This window comes from Bombina bombina, chromosome 7 (genome assembly GCF_027579735.1).
Source record: "Bombina bombina isolate aBomBom1 chromosome 7, aBomBom1.pri, whole genome shotgun sequence".
NCBI classification, from domain to species: domain Eukaryota; kingdom Metazoa; phylum Chordata; class Amphibia; order Anura; family Bombinatoridae; genus Bombina; species Bombina bombina.
The window spans coordinates 294,514,784-294,535,919 of NC_069505.1; the positions used below are offsets into that span (position 1 = coordinate 294,514,784).

A 21,136-nucleotide genomic window follows, 5' to 3' on the forward strand; every position below is an offset into this window, starting at 1 on the left:
ATTGAAATCCTGCAATCGTTCACGAGATGGGGAGATTTCAATGATGGAATCGGGTCAGGGGGCGTCCCTGTGATGCTAGGCACGCCTTCCAGACCACGATCCCATCCTGGAAGCTCCGTTTGCTTCAGGACATCCAAATGGCTAGGACGTTCTATTCCGTCCTAACCGCGCTAAAGCTCGGCGCGGTTAGGATGGAATAGAACATTGTAACGGCTTTAAAAGGTTAAAGACACAAGAAAAAAAAAACACACCGCCTACATTGCAGCTCGTCTGCGAACTTTTGCTGAAGTTGCAATCCCCATTATATCCTATGGTGAGGGACATCGCCTTTTGTCAGCACAGCGAGGTTCAGCCCACTTTTTTAGAATATATCGCCAGACCGACTGACTGTGAGCCTAATGAACCCAAATCTGACCATGTTTTGAATAAATTATATATATATATATATATATATATATATATATATATATATATATATATATATATATATATATATATATATATAACTATTTATCTCTCCTACCTCCCACTAGTAGTGTAATTTCTTCTGCTGGCTGTCTTTACACAGCTTTTCTATAGCCAATACTTTAGTATAGAAACTTTCTGTATAGGTAGGAATACCACAGGTAAAATCAGCACAGTTTAGGGTACACTAACCCTTTAAGATAAATCATGCAATATTTAGAGACTTTTCAATTTACTACGGTTGTCAAATTAACTTTTGTTTTCTTGTTATCCTTTGTTGAAAAGCAAACCTTAGCTTAGGAGGAGCAATGCACTACTATCAACTAGCTGGTGATTGTTGGCTATAAGCATATGAATCTTGTTATTGGTTCACCAGATGGGTTCAGCTTGGTTCCAGTAGTGCATTGCTGCTCTGGAGCTGGCTTTAACCAAGTGTTAAAATGCCCTAACACACGTTTATGTACCTTTTAAAGATTTTCTGGGAAATTACATTTTGAGTTTAGTGTCCCTTTTAAGTGTTAGCAGTCTTATGATGACCTTTTTGTTTCTTAAGACATGGAAACCCAACCTTGCATTTCAAAAGAGTACGATAAAGCCTTTTAGATTCCTAAGTGCACACAATCTCTTTCCAACATAGGAAACCGCAGCAAGAGTAAACCAGTCCGCGCTGGAGGCTGTCACCCCCTCGCCTTCCTTCCAGCAGAGGCACGAGAGCTTGAGGCCAACAGTGTAAGTTACAGGGCAAAGGGTCATTTATACAGCAGGCTTGAGAGATTCCCATCTAAAGAAACACACTGATTAAAAAGGAAAGACTGGACATATGAGGTTATAAGGCTGGAGCTTGTACACTTTATTAGCTTGTCAGTAATTAGACAGAAATTTAGGATTTCATTTATTTGCTGTTACTTTTAAAGGAATCCTGCAAACAGGTTTATGGTTTCATTGTAATACACGTTGGCTGCCATATTGTTGCCTTGGAGAAAGTGAAGTTAAATGGTAGTTTAGTTGGCCCTGATTTGTCTTTAGGCAAAGTAAGTAGCTATCCATGGGTACCTTCATTCAACAGTATTTCTGTCTGAGTGTTCAGGTGCTTTAAAGGGACATAAAACTCAAAATGTTTCTTTCATGATTCAGATAGAGCATGCAATTTTAAACAACTTTCTAATTTACTTCTATTACCAAATTTTCTCAGTTTTCTTGAAAAGCAGGAAGGAAAGTTGAGGAGTGTGCACGTGTCTGCAGCACTATATGGCAGCAGTTTTGCAACATTATACATTAGCAAGAGCACTAGATGACAGCACTATTTTACGTCATATTGTGCTTCAGGCATGTGCACATTTCCTATCTACATATGTCTTCAACAAAAACATGAGAGTGACGCAAATTTTTTTAAATTGTATTCTCCATCCGATTCATAAAAGAAATATTTTTGGGTTTCATGTCCCTTTTAACGTTAAATTCGACTATGTATTCTCTATACACTTTGCTGCATTGTATAGCTGATCTAAGAATGCACTTTGTGATGTGTACCCTTCTAAACTAGATACAGTACTGGGCACAGCTTTTGGATCCCTGAGTTACTTCAGAGATGAAAGTGTCTCTCCAACATATTAATGAACAGCCAATTATTTCCCTTGTGCCTCAAATTTCCTGATCTAAACAATTCTTACAATAATAAAAATACAATTCAGTGTTGTTGTATTTGCCTATATTTGTGTAATCCATCTGTACCTCTTGCATACAGGAATAAACTTTTTGTAGCTCTTTAAATTCCCAGCCAATCATATAAAAGCCAAGTGTGCTTATGTTAAACCTTAGATATTCCTTGACTTAAGTAGGAGCTTTGAAATGTATTCTCTTGTGATCCAGTAACTTGGAAAATAGTTACAGTAGAAATAAGATATATGCATTACAGACAAATCACATAAGCTCCTGAGATAGCTTTTGCAAAAGCTTCTTACTAAGATTAGAATTCTTCTTGTCCTGTGGTTTTGAGGTTTCCTGGTGTCACCTCGCCCTAAACGTACTCTTTATTATTGAAAGCTGAAATATGGTTTCTGATTAAAGGTTTGCATAAATAATGTATGTATGTATGTATATGTGTGTGTGTGTGTGTGTGTGTGTGTGTGTATATATATATGTATATATATATATATATATATATATATATATATATATATATATATATATATATATATATATATATATTTATTCACACACACACATATATGCAGAGACATTGCTGTAGACACACAATTAACAGCACAATAGGAGTATATATTGTTTTTTTATTGAACAAGCTATTAAATAATAATATACAAACAAATATTAAAAATGATTCACAGACGTATCAAGTCATTAGATCAGCAACAGCTCGCTAGCTCTCTTGAACCTCTTCTCTCTTCCATCCCCTCCTTTTCCTGTCCTGATGAATTTATTTGCCACTATAACTCCGCCCTTACATCGGTCCTTAATATTCTGGCCCCACCTACCATAGCTTGGAAAACATACACTCATCCTCAGCCCTGGCATACTCCTCTGACACGGTACCTACGCAGATGTTCCTGTACAGCTGAGCGACACTGGAGGAAATCTCGGAGTTCTGCTGACTTTCTTCACTATAAGTTCATCTTGAACTCTTACTATTCTGCTCTTAATCTATATAAGCAACAATACTTCTCCACTCTTATCTTTACTCTTCCTTCAAACCCAAAATGTCTGTTCTCCACTTTCAATACTCTTCTCCTCCCAACACAACTTTTCTCTCAGCTCAAGATTTTGCCAGCTACTTCAACAACAAAATCGATTCCATCAGAAATGAAATCAGCTCTCAACATACTACCGGTCTCCCACCCCCTCAAAAGCTCACTATCATCCAAAACCCACATAGCCATAAATTTAGCTCTTTTGCCCCTGTTACAGAGGAAGAAGTTTCTGCCCTTATACTATCCTAACACCTCACTACCTGTCCCCTCGATGCCATCCCCTCACAACTACTCCCTTCCCTCTCTTCTACCCTTACCCCTATACATCTTCAACCTCTCCCTCAGCACTGGTATAGTTCCCACATCTCTTAAACATGCATTAGTCACACCTATCCTCAAAAAAACCTCTCGATCCAACTTCCCCTTCCAACTACCACCCTATTTCCCTACTCTCTCTTGCTTCAAAGCTTCTTGAAAAGCTAGTATATGCACGTCTATTCAATTTCCTTACATTAAACTCCCTCCTTGATCCACTGCAATCTGGATTTCGCCCCCTTCGCTCAACAGAGACAGCAATTGTTAAGGTTACCAACGACCTACTTACAGCAAAATACAAAGGCCACTTCTCTCTACTTATCCTCCTTGATCTGTCTGCAGCCTTTGATACTGTCGACCACCCTCTTTTGCTCCATACCCTCCAATCCTTTGGTATCTGTGACACAGCTCTCTCTTGGTTCTCTTCCTATCTGACTAATCGTACCTTTTTAGTGTAGCCTTCTCTGGGCATCCTCTGCCCCGTTACCTCTTTCTGTTGGGGTACCGCAAGGGTCTGTCCTCGGTCCCCTTCTCTTTTAAATCTACACGTCCTCATTAGGTTCCTTAATAAAGTCCCATGGGTTTCACTATCATTTGTATGCCGACGATACCCAAATCTACCTCTCTGCACCTGAACTATCTCCTTCCTTGCTAACCCGTGTCACTAAATGTCTCGTATCTCATCTTGGATGTCCTCTCACTACCTCAAGCTAAATCTCTCCAAAATTGAGCTCCTTATTTTCCACCCTTCTTCCATAATCTCCACCCCCCATGTCTCTAACTGTTGATAACTCCATCACTACCCCAACCTCACATGCCCGATGTCTTGGGGTGACACTTGACTCGGATCTTTCTTTCACTCCTCACATTCAGTCCTAGGCCAAAGCCTGCCGCTTCCACCTTAAAAACATCGCTAAAATCAGATATTTCCTTACACAAGACACAACTAAGATTTTAATCCACTGTCTCATCCTTTCCCGCCTCGACTACTGCAACTCCATCCTCTCTGGTCTCCCTAGCTGCCACCTAGCTCCTTTACAATCCATAATGAGAATGCCTCTGTCAGGCTCCTCTTCCTTACACGTCGCTCTTCATCTGCCGCACGTCTCTGTCAATCCTTTCTCTGGCTTCCTCTTTCCTCTAGGATTAAACACAAAATTCTCACTCTGACACACAAAGCCCTCAATTGCCCTGCTCCTCCCTACATCTCAGACCTTGTCACCAGATACTCTCCCTCCCGACCCCTTCGCTCCGCTCATGATCTCCTACTCTCCTCCTCTCTTGTTACCTCCTCCCGTTTACAAGATTTCTCCAGACTGGCTCCCATTTTATGGAACTCTCTGCCTCGCTCCACAAGACTCTCTCATGCCTTTTAGAGAGAAATCAGATGTTCTGCCCAGGACCAACATTAAGCTAAAATTAGCTAATGTTACTTTTTTTCTATGTTTGTTTCACAATTTATATTAATTTATGTTAAATCATGCAATTCATTTGTGCTTTGGATAGCTTAGCTAACATTTATAAATAAGAGAGAAAATGTTATAGCATTACACTGCCCCCACTCTGCTACTTCTAGGGAGAACACTACTTTATTATAGGGACGTTACAGCACAAACTATTTTAGCCCATAATATTTTGTTAAACATGATTGTATATAATTTTGAAGAAAAAAAAATACTCATTGTTTTTAACCGCAAGGCTGTTAGAGAGTACTAATATGTTATGGCGTATGTGCAGCCTTTGATTGCATTTGTTTAGCCGGCAAGTGAATACTGGGAGGCCTATTTATCAAAGGTCTTGCGGACCTGATCCGACAGTGCGGATCAGGTCCGCAAGACCTCGCAAGAGCTGCTGGTGCAACGCCGCCCCCTACAGACTTGCGGCCAATTGGCCGCCAGCAGGGGGATAGCAATCAACCCAATTGTACTCGATCGGGTTGAATTGTGGCGATTCATTAGACCGCTGCTTCATACGGAGCTTGATCAATGGGCCTCATGGTGTATACACACCAATCAGAAGTTTAGAAAGCATTGAGATTAGCAAATTTGCTCAGCAAAATGTTCTGGGAATTGTTTGCACTAAAATGTGTTTTTAAAGGGATATGAAACCCGAAATTTTATTTTGTGATTCAGACAGTGCATATCAATAAAAAAAAAAAAAAAACTTTGCAATTTACTTCTATTATCAAATTTGCTTTGTTTCCATAATATTCTGCGTTGAAAAAATACCTAGGTATAGGTCTGGAGCAAAACATGACAGAAATTAGTGCTGCCATCTAGTGCTCTTGCAAATGGATAACATTCTTGCAAAACAGCTGCCGTATAGTGCTCTTTCAACAAGATACCAAGAGAATGAAAAAAGTTTGATAATAGAAATAAATTAGAAAGTTAAAATCACATGCTCTATTTGAATTCTGATAGAAAAATGGTTGGTTTCATTTCCCTTTTAAGTGACCCATGTCTTCAGGGTTGTAATAGTTAAGATGTAATGTTTAAAGCCTGTTCACTTGCTTGCACCGTCAACTTCATCAACCTAGGTTTGCTTATGTATACAATATATACTATGCATTCTAAAATGTGTCCTGTTGTACAAAGCTCTACAGACTGGCGATTCTGATAGGGGTGTTTACAGGCCTGAAGACACTCAAATGTAGTGCAGGGGATTTTAAAATGTTGAAATCTGCATTTCAGCCAAACAAAACAACTTGTAGATATTGGTTTGTTGCTATTTTTGTGTCAATGCATTACAATATTGTTTGTTTTTCTTTTAAAGACCATCCCGTACACATGCCACCCGCACAAACAGTACCAGCTCCCTGGGATCTGAGTCTTCTGTTCTTACGGCACTCTCTCTGGATGCTATTGTAGCACCTGATACCCCAATCCAATTTGATATTATTTCTCCAGTTAGCGAGGATCAGTCTGGACAACCAAGAACCCCAGGACAGACCGGCAGGTATACTAATAAATACGTTTAAGCACACCAAAACAAGTGACTTTAAGGGACATTAAATCTATTTTCTTTCCAATGGCATGGAGAGTCCACAAAGCCATTCTAATTACTAGTGGGAAATCAACTCATGGCCAGCAGGAGGAGGCAAACAACACCCCAACAAGGCTTTAAGTATCCCTCCCCTTTCCATAATCCCCAGTCATGCACAGATATAGTGCTCTGAAGAATATTCAAGTATATACAAACTAGTCCTAAAGCCCGTTCACACGGGCCATTTTTTGCAGTACAGCAGTCCCACACCCTGCTCTCTCTCTCCCCCTCTCTTTTGTGCTCTCTCCCCCTCTCTTTTGCGCTCTCTCCCCCTCTCTTTTGCGCTCTCTCCCCCTCTCTTTTGCGCTCTCTCTCGCTCCACCTCTTTTGCTCTCTCCCCCCTCTCTTTTGCTCTCTCTCTCCCCCCTCTCTTTTGCTCTCTCTCCCCCTCTTTTGCGTTCTCTCTTTTGCGCTCTCTCTCTCCCCCCTCTTTTGCGCTTTCTCTCTCTCTCTCCCCCCTCTCTTTTGCGCTCTCTCTCTCCCCCCTCTCTTTTGTGCTCTCTCTCTCCCCCTCTCTTTTGCGCTCTCTCCCCCTCTCTTTTGCGCTCTCTCTCGCTCCAACTCTTTTGCGCTCTCTCTCGCTCCACCTCTTTTGCGCTCTCTCTCGCTCCACCTCTTTTGCTCTCTCTCTCCCCCTCTCTTTTGCTGTCTCTCCCCCTCTCTTTTGCTCTCTCTCCCCCTCTTTTGCGCTCTGTCCCCCTCTCTTTTGCGTTCTCTCTTTTGCGCTCTCTCTCCCCCCTCTTGCGCTTTCTCTCTCTCTCCCCCCTCTCTTTTGCGTTCTCTCTTTTGCGCTCTCTCTCTCCCCCCTCTTTTGTGCTTTCTCTCTCCCCCCTCTCTTTTGCGCTCTTTCCCCCCTCTCTTATGCGCTCTCTCTCCCCCCTCTTTTGCTCTCTTTTTCACGTCTCTTTTGCTTTCTTAAAGGGACACTGTAACCAAAATTTTTCTTTCGTGATTCAGATTGAGCATGAAATTTTAAGCAACTTTCTAATTTACTCCTATTATCAAATTTTCTTCATTCTCTTGGTATCTTTATTTGAAGTGCAAGAATGTAAGTTTAGATGCCGGCCCATTTTTGGTGAACAACCTGGGTTGTCCTTGCTGATTGGTGGATAAATTCATCCACCAATAAAAAAGTGCTGTCCAGAGTACTGAAACCAAAAAAAAGCTTAGATGCCTTCTTTTTCAAATAATGATAGCAAGAGAACGAAGAAAAATTGAAAATAGGAGTAAATTAGAAAGTTGCTTAAAATTGCATGCACTATCTGAATTACAAAAGAAAAAATTTGGGTTCAGTGTCCCTTTAAGCTCTTTCCTATCTCTCTTTGTCTCTCCCCCTCTCTTTCTATTTCTCTCCCCTCTCTCTCGTGCCGGCCACGCCCACTTTCACCACAACACCATGTCAGGTAAGGCCAGATGTGTTTGTCCTCGTTCTGTCTCTACTGCGCATTACAGCTTCGGACAAACACACTTGGCCTTTTATATAATAGGATAGTAAATATAAAGGAAATGATAAAGGTAAAGGATAAAAACAATTTAAAACCGTTGTTTTGTTACTAACCTTTTGCCATCTTTAAAGCATTAAATCCTCTAGATTTATGCTTTTCTGGTCTCCTGCTGTAGCCAATTTGGGGGCCAGATGAAAATGTGATTCTGCACTGTTCTGAAAAATCACTCTGTAGGTGGTACAGTATATATAAATATGCAGTTTATGCTTTATCCTCTCTGGGAGTGGAAAAAACACAATTTACAGAAAAATCAGGGTCTATAAATATTTAGTGTACATTGTCGGGTGTTTTTTTTTTTTTGTTTTTTTATCCTCTTTTAATATTGGTGAAAAGGGTCCTCATCTATATAAAGAATTACAAAGACAAGCTACCTATATGTAACGGCCTTTTCTCTTGTTAAGTGTATCCAGTCCACGGATCATCCATTACTTATGGGATATTAACTCCTCCCCAACAGGAAGTGCAAGAGGATTCACCCAGCAGAGCTGCTATATAGCTCCTCCCCTAACTGCCATTACCAGTCATTCTCTTTCACCCAACGAATAGATAGGATGTGTGAGAGGACTGTGGTGATTATACTTAGTTTCATACCTTCAATCAAAAGTTTGTTATTTTATAATAGCACCGGAGTGTGTTATTCCTTCTCTGGTAGAATTTGAAGAAGAATCTACCTGAGTTTTTCTATGATTTTAGCCGGAGTAGTTAAGATCATATTGCTGTTTCTCGGCCATCTGAGGAGAGGTAAACTTCAGATCAGGGGACAGCGGGCAGATTAATCTGCAAAGAGGTATGTAGCAGCTTATTATTTTCTGACAATGGAATTGATGAGAAAATTCTGCCATACCGATATAATGTAAACTCAGCCTTAAATGCAGTAGCAGCAACTGGTATCAGGCTGTCATGTATGTATATTTTACACTTCAGTATTCTGGGGAATGGCACTTCACTGGAATTATACTGTATGCATAAAACTTTAGCCTAATTTGCAGGGACTAGCAACAGGCTTTTTAGTAACACTCAATTTATTAATGTTAAACGTTTTTTGCTGGCATGTAAAATCGTTTAATTTTCTGAGGTACTGGGTAAAAAAATGTTTTGGGCACTATTTTTTTTTCCACTTGGCAGTCGTTTTATTTAATTTATGACAGTTTACTGATCTCTCTCACTGTTATGTGTGAGGGGGAGGGGCCTTTTTTGGTGCTTTTGCTACGCATCAAAAAATTCAGTCAGAAGTTTATTGTCTTCCCTGCATGATCCGGTTCATCTCTACAGAACTCAGGGGTCTTCAAAACTTGTTTTGAGGGAGGTAATCACTCACAGCAGAGCTGTGAGATTGTAGTTGACTGTGATAAAAAAACGTTTATTTCTGTATTTTTTTTTTTTTTTTTTTTTTTCTGCTATCAGGGTTAGTTATCCTTTGCTAATGGGAGCAATCCTTTTCTAAAATTGTGTTTTTTTACAAAGATTTGATGCTATAACTTTTCAGTTTATTAATTTTCAACTGTCATAACTTTTTCTGTGCTTCTTATAGGCACAGTACGTTTTCATATTATAGTAAATTACTTGAAAAGTATTTCCAAGTTGCTAGTTTATTTGCTAGTGTGTTAAACATGTCTGATTCAGAGGAAGATATCTGTGCTATATGTGCTAAAGCCAAAGTGGAGCCCAATAGAAATTTATGTACTAACTGTATTGATGCTACTTTAAATAAAAGTCAATCTGTACAAATTGAACATATTTCACCAAACAACGAGGGGAGAGTTATGCCGACTAACTCGCCTCACGTGTCAGTACCTGCATCTCCCGCTCGGGAGGTGCGTGATATTGTAGCGCCGAGTACATCTGGGCGGCCATTACAAATCACATTACAGGATATGGCTACTGTTATGACTGAAGTTTTGGCTAAATTACCAGAACTAAGAGGTAAGCGTGATCACTCTGGGGTGAGAACAGAGTGCGCTGATAATATTAGGGCCATGTCAGACACTGCGTCACAATTTGCAGAACATGAGGACGGAGAGCTTCATTCTGCGGGTGACGGTTCTGATCCAAACAAACTGGATTCAGATATTTCAAATTTTAAATTTAAGCTGGAAAACCTCCGTGTATTACTAGGGGAGGTGTTAGCGGCTCTGAATGATTGTAACACAGTTGCAATACCAGAGAAAATGTGTAGGTTGGATAAATATTTTGCGGTACCGGCGAGTACTGACGTTTTTCCTATACCTAAGAGACTTACTGAAATTGTTACTAAGGAGTGGGATAGACCCGGTGTACCGTTCTCACCCCCTCCGATATTTAGAAAGATGTTTCCAATAGACGCCACCACACGGGACTTATGGCAAACGGTCCCTAAGGTGGAGGGAGCAGTTTCTACTTTAGCTAAGCGTACCACTATCCCGGTGGAGGATAGCTGTGCCTTTTCAGATCCAATGGATAAAAAGTTAGAGGGTTACCTTAAGAAAATGTTTGTTCAACAAGGTTTTATATTGCAACCTCTTGCATGCATTGCGCCTGTCACGGCTGCAGCAGCATTTTGGTTTGAGTCTCTGGAAGAGACACTTGAATCAGCTCCATTAGATGAGATTACACACAAGCTTAAAGCCCTTAAGTTAGCTAACTCATTTATTTCAGATGCCGTAGTACATTTAACTAAACTTACGGCTAAGAATTCCGGATTCGCCATTCAGGCACGCAGAGCACTGTGGCTAAAATCCTGGTCAGCTGACGTTACTTCTAAATCTAAATTGCTTAATATACCTTTCAAAGGGCAGACCTTATTCGGGCCCGGGTTGAAAGAAATTATCGCTGACATTACAGGAGGTAAAGGCCATGCCCTGCCTCAAGACAGAGCCAAACCTAAGGCTAGACAGTCTAATTTTCGTTCCTTTCGTAATTTCAAAGCAGGAGCAGCATCAACTTCCTCTGCACCAAAACAGGAAGGAGCTGTTGCTCGCTACAGACAAGGCTGGAGACCTAACCAGTCCTGGAACAAGGGCAAGCAGGCCAGGAAACCTGCTGCTGCCCCTAAGACAGCATGAATCGAGGGCCCCCGATCCGGGAACGGATCTAGTGGGGGGCAGACTTTCTCTCTTCGCCCAGGCTTGGGCAAGAGATGTCCAGGATCCCTGGGCGTTAGAGATCATATCTCAGGGATACCTTCTAGACTTCAAATTCTCTCCCCCAAGAGGGAGATTTCATCTGTCAAGGTTGTCAACAAACCAAATAAAGAAAGAGGCGTTTCTACGCTGCGTACAAGATCTTTTATTAATGGGAGTGATCCATCCGGTTCCGCGGTCGGAACAAGGACAAGGGTTTTACTCAAATCTGTTTGTGGTTCCCAAAAAAGAGGGAACTTTCAGGCCAATCTTGGATTTAAAGATCCTAAACAAATTCCTAAGAGTTCCATCGTTCAAAATGGAAACTATTCGGACAATTTTACCCATGATCCAAAAGGGTCAGTACATGACCACAGTGGATTTAAAGGATGCTTACCTTCACATACCGATTCACAAAGATCATTACCGGTATCTAAGGTTTGCCTTTCTAGACAGGCATTACCAGTTTGTAGCTCTTCCATTCGGATTGGCTACGGCTCCGAGAATCTTCACAAAGGTTCTGGGTGCTCTTCTGGCGGTACTAAGACCGTGAGGAATTGCGGTAGCTCCGTACCTAGACGACATTCTGATACAAGCTTCAAGCTTTCAAACTGCCAAGTCTCATACAGAGTTAGTACTGGCATTTCTAAGGTCGCATGGATGGAAGGTGAACGAAAAGAAGAGTTCTCTCTTTCCACTCACAAGAGTTCCCTTCTTGGGGACTCTTATAGATTCTGTAGAAATGAAGATTTACCTGACAGAAGACAGGTTAACAAAGCTTCAAAATGCATGCCGTGTCCTTCATTCCATTCAACACCCGTCAGTAGCTCAATGCATGGAGGTGATCGGCTTAATGGTAGCAGCAATGGACATAGTACCCTTTGCACGCCTACATCTCAGACCGCTGCAATTGTGCATGCTAAGTCAGTGGAATGGGGATTACTCAGACTTGTCCCCTACTCTGAATCTGGATCAAGAGACCAGAAATTCTCTTCTATGGTGGCTTTCTCGGCCACATCTGTCCAGGGGGATGCCATTCAGCAGGCCGGACTGGACAATTGTAACAACAGACGCCAGCCTACTAGGTTGGGGCGCTGTCTGGAATTCTCTGAAGGCTCAGGGACAATGGAATCAGGAGGAGAGTCTCCTACCAATAAACATTCTGGAATTGAGAGCAGTTCTCAATGCCCTTCTGGCTTGGCCCCAGTTAACAACTCGGGGGTTCATCAGGTTTCAGTCGGACAACATCACGACTGTAGCTTACATCAACCATCAGGGAGGGACAAGAAGCTCCCTAGCAATGATGGAAGTATCAAAGATAATTCGCTGGGCAGAGTCTCACTCTTGCCACCTGTCAGCAATCCACATCCCGGGAGTTGAGAACTGGGAGGCGGATTTCTTAAGTCGTCAGACTTTTCATCCGGGGGAGTGGGAACTTCATCCGGAGGTCTTTGCCCAAATACTTCGACGTTGGGGCAAACCAGAGATAGATCTCATGGCGTCTCGACAGAACGCCAAGCTTCCTCGTTACGGGTCCAGATCCAGGGATCCGGGAGCGGTTCTGATAGATGCTTTGACAGCACCTTGGACCTTCGGGATGGCTTATGTGTTTCCACCCTTCCCGATGCTTCCTCGATTGATTGCCAGAATCAAACAGGAGAGAGCATCAGTGATTCTAATAACGCCTGCATGGCCACGCAGGACTTGGTATGCAGATCTAGTGGACATGTCATCCTGTCCACCTTGGTCGCTACCTCTGAAACAGGACCTTCTGATCCAGGGTCCCTTCAAACATCAAAATCTAATTTCTCTGAAGCTGACTGCTTGGAAATTGAACGCTTGATTTTATCAAAACGTGGTTTTTCTGAGTCAGTTATTGATACCTTAATACAGGCTAGGAAGCCTGTTACCAGAAAGATTTACCATAAGATATGGCGCAAATACTTATATTGGTGCGAATCCAAGAGTTACTCATGGAGTAAGGTTAGGATTCCGAGGATATTGTCTTTTCTACAAGAAGGTTTAGAAAAGGGTTTATCCGCTAGTTCCTTAAAGGGACAGATTTCAGCTCTGTCCATTCTTTTACACAAACGTCTGTCAGAAGTTCCGGACGTTCAAGCTTTTTGTCAGGCTTTAGCTAGGATCAAGCCTGTGTTTAAAACTGTTGCTCCACCATGGAGTTTGAACTTAGTTCTTAATGTTTTACAGGGGGTTCCGTTTGAACCCCTTCATTCCATTGATATCAAGTTGTTATCTTGGAAAGTTCTGTTTTTAATGGCGATTTCCTCGGCTCGAAGAGTCTCTGAGTTATCTGCCTTACATTGTGATTCTCCTTATCTGATTTTTCATTCAGACAAGGTAGTTCTGCGTACTAAACCTGGGTTCCTACCTAAGGTGGTCACTAACAGGAATATCAATCAAGAGATTGTGGTTCCATCTTTGTGTCCTAATCCTTCTTCGAAAAAGGAACGTCTGCTACACAATCTAGATGTAGTCCGTGCCCTGAAATTTTATCTACAGGCAACTAAGGATTTTCGACAAACGTCTTCCCTGTTTGTCGTTTATTCTGGTCAGAGGAGAGGTCAAAAAGCTTCGGCTACCTCTCTCTCCTTTTGGCTTCGTAGCATAATACGGTTAGCCTATGAGACTGCTGGACAGCAGCCTCCTGAAAGAATTACAGCACATTCTACTAGAGCTGTGGCTTCCACTTGGGCCTTTAAGAATGAGGCTTCTGTTGAACAGATTTGCAAGGCTGCAACTTGGTCTTCTCTTCATACTTTTTCCAAATTTTACAAATTTGACACTTTTGCTTCTTCTGAGGCTGTTTTTGGGAGAAAGGTTCTTCAGGCAGTGGTTCCTTCCGTATAAAGAGCCTGCCTGTCCCTCCCGTCATCCGTGTACTTTAGCTTTGGTATTGGTATCCCATAAGTAATGGATGATCCGTGGACTGGATACACTTAACAAGAGAAAACATAATTTATGCTTACCTGATAAATTTATTTCTCTTGTAGTGTATCCAGTCCACGGCCCGCCCTGTCACTTTAAGGCAGGTAATTTTTCCATTAAACTACAGTCACCACTGCACCCTATGGTTTTCCTTTCTCTGCATGTTTTCGGTCGAATGACTGGTAATGGCAGTTAGGGGAGGAGCTATATAGCAGCTCTGCTGGGTGAATCCTCTTGCACTTCCTGTTGGGGAGGAGTTAATATCCCATAAGTAATGGATGATCAGTGGACTGGATACACTACAAGAGAAATAAATTTATCAGGTAAGCATAAATTATGTTTTGTTGAATGATGGTGCTACCGCCAACGTTAAATACCCTCAGGTTATATTAATAATGTGTGCAATGCGTTGTCTAAACCCTATAAAAGTGCAGTGGAACCTCTAGAGTTCCAAACACCTCCAGATAAAAAGCTAAACATTTTTTAAAGGGGCATGAAACCCACATTTGTTTATTTCCTGATTAAGAAAAAGCATGTGATTTTAAACAACTTTCCAATTTACTTCTATTATCTAATTGGTTTGTTCTCTCGATATCCTTTGTTAAAAAAAGGAAATCTAGGTAGACTTTAGAAGCTGCTTATTGGTGGCTGCACAAATATGCTTCATCTTATTTGGCTCACCCAGTGCATTCAGCTAGCTCCCAGTAGTGTATTGCTACGTCTTCAACAAAGGATATGAAATGAATGAAACAAATTATATAATAGCAGTAAACTGGAAAGTTGTTTAAAATTGTATTCTCTATCTAAATCATGAAATAAAAATGTTGGATTTCATGTCCCTTTTAAAGAGCTTTTTATCTGGAGGTGTTTTGAAGTTCCTTCAATAAAATATTCAGTATTTCTTTTCAATATTTGAATTACGACTGAGTATTTTCCATTTAGTTTGGTGTTTGACATACACTATTTTGAATTCTTCTACTCCAATGTTCGCTGGAGGTCCATTACTTCAAAACTCTGGGGCGGTCATTGCTGCTGTCTGAGAACACATTTGCTACACAATTCAAGAGAGGCTGGCGCTTACTGCTGCTTTCTCTCAGGGTATTTTTTTTACCTTTTTAGGGGCTGGCAGATATTTTTTCCCTGCTGTATACCCCTTGCTAATGCACATAGAAATTTGATTTTGTTGACTATTTATATCATGGATGGCAAAATGGCGGCTCTAGGCCACATGGGGCCCTCTACACTATTTTTGTGCCTACAGGCAAAAAAGTAAAGATAAGAATATGTGCTGTTATTTATTTGTGGTCCCCCCCCCCCCCCCTAAAATTGTAACTAAGAGTGTGCGATTTGGGGGTTTCTGGGGGGTAAGCAAACAAGGTGACCATAACTCAAAAGAGGGAAGAACAGCAGACAAGGTTACACTGCAACCCCACATAAAACTAACCCTGTGCACTGGACATTGTTAGGGAATATATAATTGTGTATTTAATAGTTTAAATGTTTGGTCTGTAAGACTCCTAAAATATTGATCTGTGGCCCCCATGCATTAGGAAATGGGTCATTATTGATTTATATGATCATAATTTCAGATGTTTCAGTATGTGAACTATTTAAGATCATTGAAACAAAGCAGAGGTTACAGCTTGTAGGGAGTGTTAGCTTCACTGGGTTCATGGTCTAGGAATTCAGTAACAGCTGATGGGAAGCTGGATAGCGGCAGCAGCTTTGAACTCTTAGCCAAGAGCTAGATAATCTGCTGTAATGTAGAATAGGCAACGTATCAGTTATACCATGTTCACTGCATAGGGAGTCAATCTCTCGTTATATTCAAGACAACAGTTCACATTAACCAAATATAATAGATTCTCAGTATCGAACCATTTACAGGCCCCAGCCTATTTATATTTATGTGTGTTGTGTTCCCAGTACTTTTACTTTTCAATTATTGTGTTAGACATTCTAGTCCATGTGTCATTAAGTTGCATTTTATCACTATTTTTTAGCTAATTTATATTTCTTTGCTTAAAAATAGTGAAATCAATCAATACAATGCATTTTTTTTATTTTGCTTTTTTTCCCAGTTGTATAGCGCAGAAAACCATGCTTTTCTTACACTCCCCAGAGAGGCATTCATACTTCATGCAAGGATAATGCTAATACCCGGCCTTAGATCAATGCAAGGGCCCATTTACATCTGGACTCTGAAGTAATATATGTTACTGATGGAATATTGGTTCCATGCTGTCATGTTTTTATATTGGTTGAATTTTATTTATTTATTGCTTGGTTTAAAAGTTTACTAAATATAATTCTCTTCATATTCAGTGATCTATCATTGGATGCTATGTTGTAGCTGTCACTCGAGTTTAATTGGTCAGTAAAAATCCTGTTATTGACAGCCTGTTCTTTTGACATCATTATTTTATAGGCGAACAAATCCTTTTGGTGAAACTGGAGACAAATCCGAATCTGAAGGTAACAATATACTGTACATACTTTATCTACCGTGCTTTTATCATTTCTACAGATCAAGTAATGTGAGCAACCCTTAGCTAGACGGTGATCCAATTTAATCCTTCTAATAAATTGACAAATCCATAGTTTGAACACAGGTCGTCAAAGGGAAGATTCTGTATAAAGAGGCATTTAATTTAGTATTGTTTGAATGTCAAGTTTTATGTATTTTACTTGGTAATAGCATGATGTATTCAATCTATTCAACAACCTGCTAGATTACATATTCCTAATCATGCTGTAAACAGCCAAGTTATGTTAATTTATTATGGTTTTCAGACATATTTGTCTTTTTATTGTGAAGTCTCTAAAAAATTAAAAGGACAGTAACCACCTTCTAATTACAGAACATTTCTGTTGACTTGAATAACATATCAGCAAAGTGTAAACATTTTTAAAACAGATTAACATCCTTTTTACTGCAGTTGTTTTTCAGTATGTAATAGGGCTGCCAATCTTCCCTTATTTCCAGGGATCTCCCTTATTTGCCCAAACTTTATGACAGTCTCACACACTCCCTTAGTTATCTGCTCTTAGAACATTTTTCTCCCTTATTTTTTGCAAAATGTAAGATCTTCATATCAGACGTGATATTGTACTCTTGTACTCTTGTTTATTTACTCTGTACGTTGCTGGTCTTTCTATGGGATGTGTGTTTTTTTAATAGCACTGTCTCGCCACCAGCCTGCAGGAGTGAGGGAGGGTCTAATAGAATGGTTTTGCCGCTCGATGCAACCACAAAAAAAACCTTGACCAGTGACATACAGGGTACATCACGGTCATTAAGGGGTTAATTATTTTCATGTATCTGACAGCTTAAAGTCTTCACTCCCACTGTGTCTTAAAGGAGAAATAGAATTAACGGATTTGTATTAATTAATGTATTAAGCTAGACCAGGCTTTTCAAAGCTTTAGGTTGTGGGCCTCCCCTCTGACGAAATTTAATAGATGTTACATAATTTTTCCCTTTTAAAGAAAATTTTAATATTTTTATTTTAGATTTGAGGAATTTACATCTGTTTAGGGTTTACATACAACTCTCGAGCTGATTCTGCTCAACCAAAAGAGTGCTTTACTCACTTTTCAATTTGAGCTTTGTTACTCCTGTGTTAAACACAAATTACTGATCACAAGAACAAATGCAATGCAGTCTCTGAGCAATGTCAACCTCAGTATCTTTCTTTCACCTACGTCTTGCCCTAGTATCTAAACGCCACCCACTATTTGCCTTATTGTGAGGAACCAATTTAAGCTTTAGTATGCAGACAACAATGCTAGCCATAGTCATAATGTCGGTTTAAAGTACATTGTTTTGCAGTTAGTATCATATATAGCCAATTTAGGGTAAATATGTAGCAAAGTTAGCCTTGATGCGTAAGCCATAAATTTCAGGTTCCGGGAATTCGAAAATCCTCTTTTCGCTTAGCTAAATTACACGAAAAGGGAGGCTAAATAAATAATTAAATTATATTGCAAAGTTGTTTTTTGTTTTAACTAAACATTTTATATGGAAATATCGCTGATCAAATAGTTAATTGTCCCTTTAAGTAGTCATAAAGTTGTATTGTGTTTCCTTTCACTGTATAGATTCTATCCTGCACCAGCTGTTCATCGTACGATTCCTTGGATCTATGGAAGTGAAATCAGATGAAAACACAGAGGTTGTGTATGAAACGATGCGTCAAATTTTAGCAGCGCGGGCGATCCACAACATATTCCGAATGACTGAATCGCATCTTCTAGTTACTTGTGACTGTTTAAAGTAAGTAAATAATAGACACACAGAAACAAAATAAGGCTCACAATTCTTAAAGGAACATGAAAGCCACATTTCTTTCATGATTACGAAAGAGTGTGTGGTTTTAAATAACTTAACACTTTATTTTATTTAATTTGTTTAGTTTTTTTTATCATTTACTGAAAAGTATAACTAGGTAGGCTCAGAAGCAGCTGATTGGTGGCTGCACATATATGCACCTTTTCATTGGCTTTCAGCTAAATCCCATTAGTGCTTTGATGCTCCTTCATCAAAGAATAACAAGAGAATTAAGCAAATTAGATAATAGAAGTACATTGGAAAATTGTTTAAAAGTCTATGATCTATCTGAATCATGAAAGAAAGAAAAATGGGTTTCACATCCCTTTAAAATATGACCATAACAAGCACAGAACCCTTGGTACCTCATAGGAGAATATTTTTTTTTTTTTTTACATTCTATGTCATAAAATTTGAATAAGTAAGTCAACTTAATTTATTTCAATTTAAAAATTGCTTCCTCTAATTCTGTATAACGTGTCATTTTTGCATTACCAACCCAGATAATTAAACGTTTTTGCAAACAGTTTAAACTAACATCTGTAAAGTCCTGTTTGGTAGCCACAAATATTGTAGCTCCCCTACAAGAAGCAACCAGTGATTGGCGGCTATATGCAACTGCTGCTCCTGATTTTCTTACCTGCCATATTCTGCTCCAGTGCATGTGGCTCCTGGGCGATACTTTTACCTATGTGTTTAACCCCTTTGCAGGTGGTCAGTGATGTAAAAATGACATACTCTCACTAAAGTATGTAATTTAATGTGCTATTAAAGCCTTTATGTGTGCATGTTGCAGTTAATTATAATGAAATGTATATATTGTATTGTAGTTCTGCGTGAAATGTTTACATTTCTTTATCTCCTCATTTTATTTTAACTGTCTTCTTTAAGGTTGATTGATCCTCAGACTCAAGTCACAAGGCTTAGGGTGAGTTGTGTTGCATCTCATATAATACAGAACGTCCGATCTGCCCAAGTCTATACTGTATATTTTAAAGACACATGGTCATACTAAATATATTAGTACATTGTTTGTTTGTTTTTAGACATAATGTTATACTAGATTACAGTATAGTGTAAATATAACTTTTATATGCACTGGGAAATAAAAAAATGAGTGTGACTCACTTTATTGCTGTATTCGCTTTATTGCGGTGGTCTGCAACTGAACCCGCACTATCTCCATGGTATGCCTGTATATTCTTCTCCAAAAGTGTAGCTTAGCACTCTCATTCCTGTGTATAAAAACACCAGGGTGCTCTTGATAAACTGTCCAAATACAACTCCAGATAAAGCACTCTCTGGACTGTCATCTCACACATATATAACTTTTCGGGGGTTTCACACCCATTTTAAGACCAATAACAAAGCTTTTTTTTAAATAGTTTCTCTTCAACCAAAGAGACATGAATTTCTCATCCCATCGTACTTTCTGGATGTTATTATTGTTATTTATTAAACATAAGGCTGTAGTTCTGTTTTTCTATGCAGTGTAAGATACATTATAAATGATGGACATTTATGCAGATGCTATGCTAAGTATCTCTTTCCTGTTAAGTCACTCTGTAGGGTTAGAGCAACAAAATAAGGGATTGGTGCTACCAATCAAAATGTAGCCCTCCCGCCACCATATGCTAGCCCTCAGGGCGTACCATCAAAATTTCAGCAAGTAACATTTGCCCTTTCTAAAATGTTTCACTACACACTCTTATTCTTTTCTAGTTTCCATTGGCCAATGTGGTGTTGTATGCAACACACCAGGAGAATAAGCGTTTGTTCGGCTTTGTGCTCCGAACGGCTGGAGGAAAATCTGAAGGTCGCCCAGTTTCTGTCTGCTACATCTTTGAGTCAAACAACGAGGGTGAAAAGGTAACCCGGTGTCTTCAAATGAAACACTTATTCAGTTGTCCCTAATGATCACATTTACTGTGGTCTTACTAAAGCGCATTATTGTACTAGATATTATAATTAAGTTTCAGCTACTTTTCCAATCCATCCCATTAATGGGTTTTTTAGCACTAAATCTGTGGTACATGCAACACCTGGTTTAGATTTTTGAATGTCCGTTTTTATACTATATTAACCGTTTGATGAGAAGCCTTAGTATTCATGTAATTGTATGTGGCACATAATAATGCACACTAAGAAGTGTCAGTTCTTACAATCATTGCACATTCACATATTGATTATTTATACACGTCTGCAGAAATAGAAAGTCCTGAAAGACAAGTCTCAGATATTTGAAGGAACTCTGGGCACAAATTACCAATGGGAACTAAAGCGGCGTCTATATTAATGGACATACCAACCTGCCATTTTTTACATGTTTTGCCTAAATTACTTTTTAATGAGGCTTAAAGGGACAAGAAACCCCAACATTTTGTTTCATGAATTGGATAGAAAATACAATTTTAAACAACTTTCCAGTTTACTTCTATTCTCAAAATTGCTTCATTCTCTTGTTATCCTTTGCTGTAGGGACAGCATTGCACTACTGAGAGCTAGCTGAACACATCCTAGTTAGCCAATCACAAGAGACAAATGTGTGCAGGCACCAATCAGCTAGCTCCCACTAGTGTTAGATATGTGTGTTATTTTTTAACAATGGATATCAAGAGAACGTAGCACATTTAAAAAAAAGAAGTGAATTTAAAAGTGTCTTAAAATTACATTCAAGTTTAATTTTGACTTTCCTATCCCTCTAAAAGGAAGTAATTACTCCACATTCTC

General features: G+C 39.6%; 1 protein-coding gene across 1 annotated transcript in view; it reads left to right on the forward strand.

Annotated features, from left to right (window-relative positions):
• Positions 1–21,136, forward strand: part of APPL1 (adaptor protein, phosphotyrosine interacting with PH domain and leucine zipper 1) — a 137,298-nt gene that overhangs the window by 105,036 nt on the left and 11,126 nt on the right. Inside the window, exons 14-19 of the mRNA XM_053720852.1 lie at positions 1,103–1,194; positions 6,258–6,440; positions 16,505–16,551; positions 18,178–18,352; positions 19,298–19,334; positions 20,129–20,275. Of these exons, the coding sequence (XP_053576827.1) occupies positions 1,103–1,194; positions 6,258–6,440; positions 16,505–16,551; positions 18,178–18,352; positions 19,298–19,334; positions 20,129–20,275 (681 nt within the window). The remainder of the gene's footprint in view (positions 1–1,102; positions 1,195–6,257; positions 6,441–16,504; positions 16,552–18,177; positions 18,353–19,297; positions 19,335–20,128; positions 20,276–21,136) is intronic.